General features: G+C 42.8%; 1 protein-coding gene across 1 annotated transcript in view; it reads left to right on the forward strand.

Moving 5' to 3' along the window:
* Positions 1-12,500, forward strand: part of itpr3 (inositol 1,4,5-trisphosphate receptor, type 3) — a gene marked incomplete at its 5' end in the record, with an annotated part of 74,308 nt that overhangs the window by 1,537 nt on the left and 60,271 nt on the right. The window contains one exon of the mRNA XM_079514552.1: positions 11,032-11,102. Coding sequence (XP_079370678.1) covers positions 11,032-11,102 — 71 coding nt within the window. The remainder of the gene's footprint in view (positions 1-11,031; positions 11,103-12,500) is intronic.

The raw sequence follows: 12,500 nt of genomic DNA on the forward strand, positions 1-12,500 counted from the left end.
GGTAGAAAGATAACAGGATTGTGATGGTTGATCAATTCAGAGATACACCCTATACCTCGATGAACGTGTTTGAGTTCCTGGGGGTCATGTTTGTAAATTGTAAAGTGTGTGTGTGTGTGTGTGTGTGTGTGTGTGTGTGTGTGTGTGTGTGTGTGTGTGTGTGTGTGTGGGCACATTGTTCTCTTGTTAAAGGAAAGGGAAGTCATGCCATCGTGGCTGCGGTAGATTTCCAGGAGAGTGTGTGTGTGTGTGTGTGTGTGTGTGTGTGTGTGTGTGTGTGAGTGAGAGAGTGTGCAATGCATGCACTTTCAGCCAGGCAGAAACCTATATCTCCATATTTTAAGTTTATTTGTAAATTACAGTGTATTTTTTGTGAATCCTGAAAAGTAACAGCTGTGGACAGCAAACACAGTTATACTTAAAGTTAGTTTCATCAAGATAAACCATTTATGGCAACAATCTTGTCCATCGTCTTTCACAGTGTGGCTCTGCACCTGTGATCCTACAGATCAATCTGTACAAGCATGACACACACTCTGAGATCACACCCCCCACCCCCTCGCCCCATCCCCTCCTCCTAGGGAGCAGAGTGTAAAGATCCACACTTATTACATAGATATGACATTTTACCTGACGATTTATTGTCAAATATTTGCTATTAACATTGCATTTCTGTTTGGCTTTTAGCATTTGAAGTTGCACAGGGCATATACAGTATATGACACATTACCTAAGTACACAAATAAATCACCGACATATTTTATATCTTTAATAAAGATATATAAATATATAATAACTTAGTTTTAACTTTATTCTTAAACATAAACATAAAAAGTGGAAATAGCTGATCTGCAAGGTCACAACACGTCAAGCTTGTAAATCGGCTATTTCTACCCTTTTTGAAAATGTGTGAAAATGTATGAACATTTTTCAACTTGGTTATGCAAAATAATTGTGATTATGTAATTATGTAATAATTGTGACAGCCCTAATGACAATATTTGAACACTTCATGGGGCATTAAGTAAAGCTCTACGGATATTAAAGCCTCACTATCATGTAACCTTTTTTAATGAAAAATATGCTCTGTGGCATCATGTGTATAAAAAAGCAGCGCATGCTCATGCAGATTTTGGATCAAGATGGAAAGAGAAAAAAGATCTAAGTGACTTTGAAATATGGTCCGTTATTGGGACACAGTCAAAGATACTGCTCAACTGGCAGCTGTTCCAATAGGAGCAGCTACTGAAGTGATATCTGCATTCAGATCTGTGGGAATGACATCAGTAAAATGTAGTCAATGGCACACATTCCAATGCATGACCCAATAGGCACTGGTCTACAGAGATGTGGAAATGGTGTTGTGGTCAGATGTGGTCATATTCTCCACACAAGTGCATGCTTGAATGGCTGACCCCTTCGATAAGGACTAACAGTGGCTGTGTTGAGCTGTGAGGGGCATTTAGCTGGCATGGTTTGTGTTCACTTGGTTACTGCAGTGCACACTGTTACAATCTGACTCATGATTGCAACAAAAGGGAGACACAGGCACAGTTAAAAGTGTATACAAATATATTTATTTAAAGGTTAACTAACTAAATCACAAGTATAAGGTGTCATATGAATATGAATGATCATCAGCGTGTAAGCAGTGCATGCATGCAAGTGTATGTGCAGTGGGAATGTTGTAAGGTGTAAACCAAGGAACACAAACAAACAAACCAGTAGAGAGGAGATAAGACTCGGGAGTGAAGGCAGATTGACACTTATATAGGCGTGGGACACACCAGACTCAGGTGTGGTCCAATCTCACTGACGATCCAACTCCACCCTGCCAATCAGCCAGTTAGGCAGGGTAGGAGAGGGTCGTCACCCCCCCCCCCCCCATAAAACAGGGACAATAGGGTCACTGAAAACCAACTAGATCAAACAAACCAAAATTTACCATTAGCTCAATTAAGAAGTACTGCTGACTCCCCATCCAGCTCAACCACAACCTCAGCAACTCAGACCGAGTCGAGAAGCACTTTAAGAGAACAGGATTGACCCAGCTAGTATGGGAAGAACACCAGAGATATTTAACAGGTACTTTAGTTCTGACATGTATTGTGAAAGGACAATCTAAGGACAATGTGAGAGAGCTGTCTGCTTGTCTGAGAGTTCACAGGCCAAATCCCATGCCATCCTACAGAGAAACCAAACAGGTACCGTACCGTAGCCAACCAGTCTCCAAGCTTTCACAGGCCAAATCCCGTGCCAAGTTCAGAGAAACCAAAACAATGACCACACAATCAGAACATGGACATCACCAAAACGTCAACTATGACGCTAGACCAGACCTCAGGCATTACAGGTGTCCTCCTTGCTCTCAAGGCCCAGGAGACAAACACCACCATAAGCACCCAATCCCAAATGACTTCAGACGACACTGAAATCCAAATGTGAGCCCAATGAACTGCACCTCGGTAGCCTACCATGTATAAGTCTGACCATTTGACATGTTCTATGATACTCCCTCACAAACCCTCAACTCCTGAGCCCTACATGTCCTCCACTCCAACAATAATTTCAGAACTCAATTTACCTGTCCAAACTACTTGAGCCAATGCAAAAAACAAACAAAACAAGATAAACAAAGGGAAGTTCAGGTTCTTAATTCACCATTGGCAAATCCTTCTCCCCATACAAGTACTGTAGCAACCATTGCAAAATGCTCCCTCCCTGGTGGATACAAGGATAAAGACTCAAAGACAGAGACAGAGCTTTCCCCCACCTAGATAACTCACCCTAGTCTTCATGTGTCCTACTGGCGGGAGGTATTTATGCACTTGAGCCCGATGGGTAGATTGGGCAACCATGAAATGGCAACCCTCTCAAAGCCATGGATGTGCCCCCAGGGCCGCACGGAAAACACACAAAAATAACAAACAGTTTAGCAAAAATAATAAACAAATGAGTCCCCCTATCGAGGCCCCATTTCTTTAACCTATCAGGGAAAAGCTCCACACTTCCTTGCACCACCAGGGAGACAAGCACGTGTCAATATCACCCCTCCCTCTTCATGAAACTAGAAAAACTCATTTTCTCAAAATTAGAATATCAACCAATAACCAAACCAGTTACACATTGAATATGTCTAAACTGCATCTGTATCTCCCATTATTTTAGCACTTAACAGGTAGTACTGGTACTCACCACTGGAGAACACTACCCCTGCAAGGCCCAAATTCCTGGACTGAAAGATGACCAAACCAAAGTGCTAACAACCAACCAACCATTTTCAAACATTCTAGGAATCAATTTTGTCCGACCAACTTAGACACGAGCCCCCATGTTACAATCTGACTCATGATTGCAACAAAAGGGAGACACAGGCACAGTTAAAAGTGTATACAAATATATTTATTTAAAGGTTAACTAACTAAATCACAAGTATAAGGTGTCATATGAATATGAATGATCATCAGCGTGTAAGCAGTGCATGCATGCAAGTGTATGTGCAGTGGGAATGTTGTAAGGTGTAAACCAAGGAACACAAACAAACAAACCAGTAGAGAGGAGATAAGACTCAGGAGTGAAGGCAGATTGACACTTATATAGGCGTGGGACACACCAGACTCAGGTGTGGTCCAATCTCAATGACGATCCAACTCCACCCTGCCAATCAGCCAGTTAGGCAGGGTAGGAGAGGGTCGTCACACAGTACAAAGTTATTCTAAAAGTTCTCAGCTTTTTCCACAAGGTTTTTTCCTTGTATACTGTAGGTCCTTGTGTGCTACAAGACAGACAGTACAACTAGAGATGCTCCGATAATCGGCCAGCGATCGGTGATCGGCCATATCGACCGATATTCACTCTGATCGGTAATTGGCATTTACCCTATCTGTGATCGGCAATTTACCGTATCTGGAGAAACTGATCTTTTACACCATTTAAGTGGTATACATATCAATCAGATATAGAGCATAATATCATTTAGCATTTTTGTGACAGGCCTAAACATTATCCCCTTCCTCCCCCCACACAGGAGTTTTGACATATAATAATTTTGGAAATATTAAAATTTGCAACATTTCACAAGATCAGTATCGGTATTGGACCTATCGGTATCGGCTGATCATGAGAAAAACAATCGGTGATCGGTATCGGTCCCAAAAAACCTGATCCCTAAGTACAACTATATCTTTTTTTCCCAGGTCCAAAACATATAGTGTACACATGGTACCTGAGATAAGTTATATATAAAGGTGCGTGAGCACAACAGCCGCTGTGTACTGTACATTATATATACTTAAGAACATTAATCAAGGTGCTAGGACATGGATTAAGGATTGGATTCATGGATTCATTCTCCAACACCGTCATCTAAACACAGAACGAGGGAATATCATTGTATACATTGGTGTTCCATCCATCCTATAGTAGAGTTCCAGACGTGCAGGATCTGTGCCATGGTGCACTTGACCAAGATATGACGACCATGCATTGCCAACTGTAATGTAACGTTCAGATGAATTGAAAATGGTGGACCCTGTTGTAAACAAGTGTAATACATAATCATGGTGTCGTCCACAGTTTTTGTATTGACCTTTGCTTTTATTTGAAATGTACCCATCTGCATACTCTGCGTACCGTACATCAATCAATCAATCAATCAATCAATCAATCAATCAATCAATCAATCAACAGACCATTGGTCATTTGTTCTCATGTTTGTTTTTCTTGACCACAATGTTAATACAAATGCAATTTAGAGAGCATGTTATTTAGACAGATGCTGCTGGGTTCATTGTTTAATACCTGGTATAGTTAGTGTTTCCCCTAGCCAGAAGCTGATAGTGTGGGGGGGAGCTTTCACGCATGCACACTCGTTTTTAGCCTTTTTTGTGGCCTATTCGCGGCCGCCTACTAAAAATCATACTGTGGTGGCTGGTCATGATTGTGTGGTGGCCCACCACACAATCATGCATATACTGTAGGAGAAACACTGCAGAGTTTCAATTTACGTTGTTTTTGAGAGTGTATTATTGTTTTTAGTCTGAAGCGGTTCTTGGCACAGTCGTTGTTCTGGTGTTTGGTTGGTGACCCAACACCTATGCTTTGACACTTGGAAGCTGCTAAACTAGTAGATCAGAGAGAGAGAGAGAGAGAGAGAGAGAGAGAGAGGGAGAGAGGGAGAGAGAGAGAAACTTTTTTCCCTGTAGCCAAATGCTTGTCACGCCAATTATAGAGCAGGCGACAGATTGTACAGTACGTTGTTACATAAATCCTGTGTTCTACAGGAGGGTGTGATTCGATTCCTAAGTGTTTAAACACCAGTGGTGTGTAAAGTAACTGCGTACATTACATGTACTTACTGTAAGTACAATTTTGAGTTATTTGTACTTTACTTAAGTATTTCCAATTTCCAATGCTTTTACTTCTACTCCAATACATCTCGGATCCAAATATTGTTATACATTTGAAAACTTGAAATGGGACATTCTGCACAATGAGTACTTTTACTTTTGGTACTTTAAGTACATTTTGAAGCCAATATTGATATATTGATATGTGAAAGAAACATTCAGCAATTTAATTCTTGGCAGCGTGCATAAGATATTTGCTGCTGATCGATCCAGTGGATTGTAAAATACCGGTAGTCACGCACGCTAACCCTAACCCTCTTCTAGATGACTCGCCCCCTTTTTTTTATTTTTTATATTTCAAATATTTGTTTTCTCCAAACAATTACATTTAGTTATGTCTGTCTGTCTGTCTGTCTGTCTGTCTGTCTGTCTGTCTGTCTGTCTGTCTGTCTGTCTGTCTGTCTGTCTGCCTGCCTGCCTGCCTGCCTGCCTGCCTGCCTGCCTGCCTGCCTGCCTGAGATATTTGAATACTGGCTTCCATAGCTCTTTCCAGCCAATTGAAAAACAATCTACATATCAGACAGGCAACCTCAGCTGGTGGCTTTTAAGATTCAACTAAAAAACACTTCTGTCCTTGCCTGGAAGGTCAGACCACACCAATGCAACTAGTCACAGCTCCTTGCAACAAAACCGTTTTAAGGCCAGTCCACACCAATGCAACTCCTTGCTGCCATTGGAGATAATGTTTGCAAGTAGTTGCATGTTGCAAGTAGTTACATGTTTGCAAGTAGTTGCATGTTGCAAGTAGTTGCATTGGTGTGTGGACTGGCCTCAGGCTTTTACTGATCTCCTTTTAACCGATTTCATCATTTCTTAACTTCACAGTTTTAATGTCACTCTCGACATTTGTTTTGATTTGAATCTAAAGACCATACGGACAGGCAGGCAGACAGACAGACAGACAGACAGACAGACAGACAGACAGACAGACAGACAGACAGACAGCTCTAACATTGATCTTAAAAACATTAGTCACTCTGACAACTCATCACAACTGTACACTTCAACACTGCCTTGTGTCTGCTGGAATGTGAGTGTGTGTGTGTGTGTGTGTGTGTGTGTGTGTGTGTGTGTGTGTGTGTGTGTGTGTGTGTGTGTGTGTGTGTGTGTGTGTGTGTGTGTGTGTGTGTGTGTCACACAAACATACGTGTTTCAGGACATCTGTGGTTGTGCTGGTGATTGCTCCATTCATAGTATGTGAAGTGATGTGAAGTCAGCCAGCACACGCACACGCAGGCACGCACGCACACACGTACGCATGCACATAAACACACACACACACACACACACACACACACACACACACACACACACACACACACACACACACACACACACACACACACACACACACACACACACACACACACACCTGGGACACACCTGACATGCAGACAAAGGCCCTGATTGGTTGTTGCCATTAGTGATATAGGAAGAGCAGCGTGTGAGGTCTCTTGAAGACATTTCTTTAGACAGAATAAGGACAGGCGTATTTGAATGTTTTGTACGTTTATGTAAGAGACCCTCTATAGCAGCAGTTTTCAGCCACTGGCGTAGACGTGTTGTAAGCTTGTCGATCTGCTACTTCCGCTACTTTTGAAAAACGTTTGAAAATATATGGATATTTTTCAACATGGAAACAACTGACGATTATGCAAAAAATATTGCGATTATCTCAAATAATTGCCATTAGGCGATTATGTTGTTGTGGACTGGCCTTAACGTGGCTGGAACTACTTAGTTTGTTGAAATCTGTGCTGGAGGCTCAGGGTCTTCACCTATTATTTTTGTATTGTTAAAGCCTAACTGTGTTCATATTGTATTATTGTCTTTAAGGATGCCCTCGAAAATGAGATGCTACATCTCAAGGTTCTAGTAATGAAGAATTTGAAATTCTTCATTAGGTGACGTGTGTGCGCACGCACGCACGCACGCACGCACGCACGCACGCACGCACGCACGCACGCATGCACGCACGCACGCACGCACTCACGGTCGCACGCACTCACGGTCGCACGCACGCACGCACGGTAGTGGTAATGGTAATGCAGTAGCAGCTGCTGATTGTGGTGGAGCCACAGTAAGTCAGAGAGATTAGGAGTCCATTCAGAAACACATTTACTACATTAGACTGTCAATTTACACACACTGCTCCCATAGTCACGCACACGCAGACACGTGTAAGTCTACACAACACAGGTGTGTGTGTGTGTGTGTGTGTGTGTGTGTGTGTGTGTGTGTGTGTGTGTGTGTGTGTGTGTGTGTGTGTGTGTGTGTGTGTGTGTGTGTGTGTGTGTGTGTGTGTGTGTGTGTGTTTGTGTGTGTGTGACTCGACACACACATACGTGTGAGATTAGTGTTAATCTCTCTAATGATCAAAGTTTAGGAAACAGAACCGAGGGCACAGTCTGTGTCTCTCTAATGTCTTGGTGCAGTTGGCAGGTACAGTACTTGGAAAAGTTCATCTTGTGTGCAGTGGCTGCATACTGTCTTCTCTTGTTGGAGCAGTGTTAATTTTGACAGAACATTGTGATTTGAATTTTGGCAGTCTTTTTAGTGCAGATAATCAAAATTATGGTTCAGTTTGTGTTTAAAGCATGATACACTTTTAGCCAAATGCATTCCCAAAAGATTTGGAAATCTAGCCATCATGGATTTTCAACATGGCGCCCATGTTAGCCATGGATATAATGTTTCAGAAAATTGTCATTGAATATTCAGATGGTTGTTGGCATTATTCAAGATGGCAGCCCTCACTTGCATGACTGTCTGATATGGGTGATCTCAGTGTCAAATCAGTCATTTTTCATGATGCAGAATTTTGGAACTTTGGAATTGGCCAGAAGCTTCCATTTACCTCAAACTCAATATGGCCACTTTCAAGATGGCAGCCATATGGCTGAAATCATATAATATCAAGAAAATAGAGCTATTATCTATTTTATTGGAATTAAAATGTTGATCCAATAAATACGCACCTGTCATAATAGTCGAGTGTGATCCAATACATTCAAAAACTTTATGTAATGTAATAGAGTGGATATTGACGGCCGGCCATATAACCCACGCAGTCTTTTTCCCATGGCCGCGCCAACAAAGCTTGATACAGTGTTCCATCACCTGTTTCGAATGGGATCAGTGTATTGAAACGGGGAAAATCAGGTGCAATCAGGCCTTTCAATAGACTGAGTAGACGTCTACCCGTCTACTCAGGTGCTCAGTAGGTTGATTCCTTCCGATTGTGTCGGTTGATCTGTGCAGTTTAATGCATCGCATGCAGCTACTGGAGCGGTGCCGTGTCGTTAGTCAGAAGGTTCCTTGTTCCGAAATTACTATCCCTATCTCTAATCCTAACCTAAACATAACCGCAAGCACGGGAGCAGTGCATGTTCGATGTTACGGCTGCATTGAAAGGAATGATCACCTACTGAGCTCCAGTAGCTGCATGCGATGCATTAAACTGCACAGATCAACCGACACAATCGGAAGGAATCAACCTACTGAGCACCTGAGTAGACGGGTAGACGTCTACTCAGTCTATTGAAAGGCCTGATTGCACCTGATTTTCCCCGTTTCAATACACTGATCCCATTCGAAACGGGAGGTTCCATGCATGCTGCAATGTCATGGGCTACTATGTATCGGGAATTGCCTATGGTGCTGACTCTATGGTAAATTGTGCATTTATATAGTACCTTGTCTTTATCCAAGGCGCTTTACATAGATTGTGCATTACATTCACCCATTAGGGTGGAGAAAACCATGCAAGAACCTACTCATCAGGGGGCAATTAAGTGTTCAAGGACACTTCGACATTAGCTTTTGGGGGAGCCCGGGATTGAACTCGGAACCTTCCGCTTTCCAAGTGGCCACTCTACCTCCTGAGCCACTGCCGCCCCTATGGTGCTGATGCGTTGGCTATGGGTTGTGACACTGTGTCAACCTTGTTGGCCATGGGAAAAAGACTGTGGGCTGTGGGCTGTGTTTCCTGAGATTACACATGCCCTGTTTAAACTGTCTTCAGCCCCAAATGACATAGGAGATAATGGCCACAATTGAGAGGTTTATTGTCTTACTCTATGACGGAACCAGGCCAGCACATGCACAGACATGGATACAGCAAGGATCAAGTTATTTGCAAAGAGGCAAAATGGCATCAATCCCTCCTACCAAGGCTGCCCTAGAAGAGCATATAAGAGAGCAGTATTCCAAGGAGGCCATGTCTGGGTTTAACACCAGAACTACCTTCACTGTGCAAATGGGGCTGGTCAAAGACACCTGAGGGTGACTATGATATAATTCAACAATAAGAATTCAATTATAGTTTTCACGGTGTTCAAATGACCTTCATCTATGCTTGATGAAAAATAAACGACACCCATTGAGACCATCCACATCTCATTCTTTCATAAAATCGAGGGCCGCTACAGTGAAAACTCGCTCCGCTAACCAGGGCCGCTAGGTCGGTGCAGAAAGCTACCTTAGAACTCTGGGGTTCAAACAATCATAGCACAGCAAGCAACATGAAGGCACTGTGGACAATAAGAACCATTTCAATAAATCTGCGTCAACATTTCAAACTGCTTCAATATTACTTCAACTACTAGGGTGTGAAATGTTGACGCAGCTTTATTGAAAGCCTTAGTTGCCTTAGTTATGGAACAGTCACAATGCTCAGGTATTCTGCCACTGCGCATTCTCTGTTTAGGGATAGACTGTTCCGATTTGTTCCTTGGTTTTGGGTTGATGCTCTCCAATGATTTTCTTCTCATTTGGTTTAGTTTGCTTGTGCACGGGATGAAGCCTGATTGAGTCCCCGTACTGGGAGTGCTGCTGAGATTGAACTCTCAAAGAAGTGGTTCGAAAGAGCACTCTCTCGTTATGATAACCAATGTAGTTCGAAGAACCACAAGATTTATCTTACAAATTAACAAAGGTGATTCTCCGCTGCCTCTAGATCACCGTTTCACATATACAAATGGGTTTCTGACCCGCAAATGGGTCCTAACTAGGGATGTCAATTACCGGTTCATTCATTAATTGATAATTGATAACCTTATCGATCGATTAACTGGTTAGTTGATAAGCGGTGTTTTAAAAAAAAGAAATCTGAGAATCTTAATTTCCCTCAATGTCTAACATAAAAATCTACATTTTGCTGATATACAGAAAGAATACAAAAGGCATATTATATTCCTTAATCAAGTATTTGACCATTTGAAATACAGGGTCAGGCAATGTGCTCTGTGGCTGTGGAGATACAGGGCCAGGCAATGTGCTCTGTGGCTGTGGAGATACAGGGCCAGGCAATGTGCTCTGTGGCTGTGGAGAGACGCTCTCTCGCTCTCGTTTTTGAGTGGTGCAACCACTCCAAGGAACAGCAATGTTCTATGTGACTATGTGACTATGTGACTATGAGTACCAGTAGGGGCAAAAGTGGCGCTGTTGTGCCAGAAACAGAGAGAGAGAGATAGTGCTGCACTGTTGCCTGCTAATGAGAGAGAGAGAGAGAGAGGGGGGGGGGGAGTTGCACCACTCAGTTCACACAGGTGTGATTTTTCAGTAATTCATGGCATTCTGACATACATTGTGTGTGTGTGTGTGCTTGTTTGATTGGTTCTAGGTTGGTGGATGATCGTTGTGTTGTGGAACCGAACGCTGGTGACCTGGAGAACCCTCCCAAGAAGTTCAGAGGTATGACTTGTGTGTGTGTGTGTGTGTGCGCAAGCGCGTGGGCGTGCAACGTGCGTGCGACATGTGTGCGTGCATGCCTGCCTGCGTGCGTGCGTGCGTGCATGCGTACGTACGTGCGTGCGTGCGTGTGTATGTGTGCATATGCTTTCTACTCTGAGCTTCAGACACAGCTGGCATACAAGACTACTCTCTGAGGAGGTCTCTCTCTTTCGCACGCACTCACGCACGCACGCACGCACGCACGCACGCACGCACGCACGCACGCACACACACAACAAACACAACACACACACACACACACACACACACACACACACACATACACAGTCAGCCAGAGCCTGGGGTGGGGCTACACAAACACAAAAACAAAATGACAGCATACATATTATTTATATTGTGTAGAGCATGATGAAATATAAGACAAAATATATGTTAGACAATATATTTTAAATGTGTGCATGTACGTGCATGCATGTGTGACAGAGAAAGCGAAGTCAATTTCACTAAATGTTGTTTCAAGCTGAATAACCATTAGAGTAGATACACATTGCACGCAGCAATACTGATGGTTATATAGATAATAATGTTTGACTCACTGTACACACCACACACACACACACACACACACACACACACACACACACACACACACACACACACACACACACACACACACACACACACACACACACACACACACACACACAGATAAGGCCTTACCGAAACACGTCTCGAAGCAGGATGTGTCAATATTGACCTACCTATCCCACCTTCTCCGCACCTCTTAAGGTTAGTTTACACTCCGTAGCACGATGCTCACTCTCTAAAAAAATAAAGAAAAATAAGTGATTTAGATTAGTTCTCCTGGAGCACATAATCTTCCTCACATGGTGATGAAATGTGGGTCACGCCCCAATGCACAAGATCGCAAATACAAGCAGCCAAAAATGAGTCTTCTCAGGAGGGTGGCTGGCATCTCCCTTGCAGATAAGATGAGAAGTTCAGTCACCCGGGAGAGACTTGGATTAGAGCCACAGCTGTCAGAATTTGTCAGAATTGTATTGAGAGGATGACCCCTTGAGATGCAGCATCTCGTTTTAGAGGGGGTCCTATACATACAACTACAACATTACAGCAGTGCAAGTACACACACAGTACTAAAGACACCTAGGTGCAACATAACATGCAGTACAAATACACAGGACATACACATACAGGTACAGTTAGCTTGCTCCCCTTCTCCCCTCTTCCATTGTGGTCATATGTATTCAATTCATCAACAGAGAAGAGTTTCTATGGACCTTGAGTCTTCAATCAATCAATCAATCAATCAATCAATCAATCAATCAATTAATTAATTCTTAGAATATTAACACATGTCATCAACAAATACAAGCT

This window comes from Electrona antarctica (assembly GCF_951216825.1).
Source record: "Electrona antarctica genome assembly, chromosome: 2".
Taxonomy (NCBI): domain Eukaryota; kingdom Metazoa; phylum Chordata; class Actinopteri; order Myctophiformes; family Myctophidae; genus Electrona; species Electrona antarctica.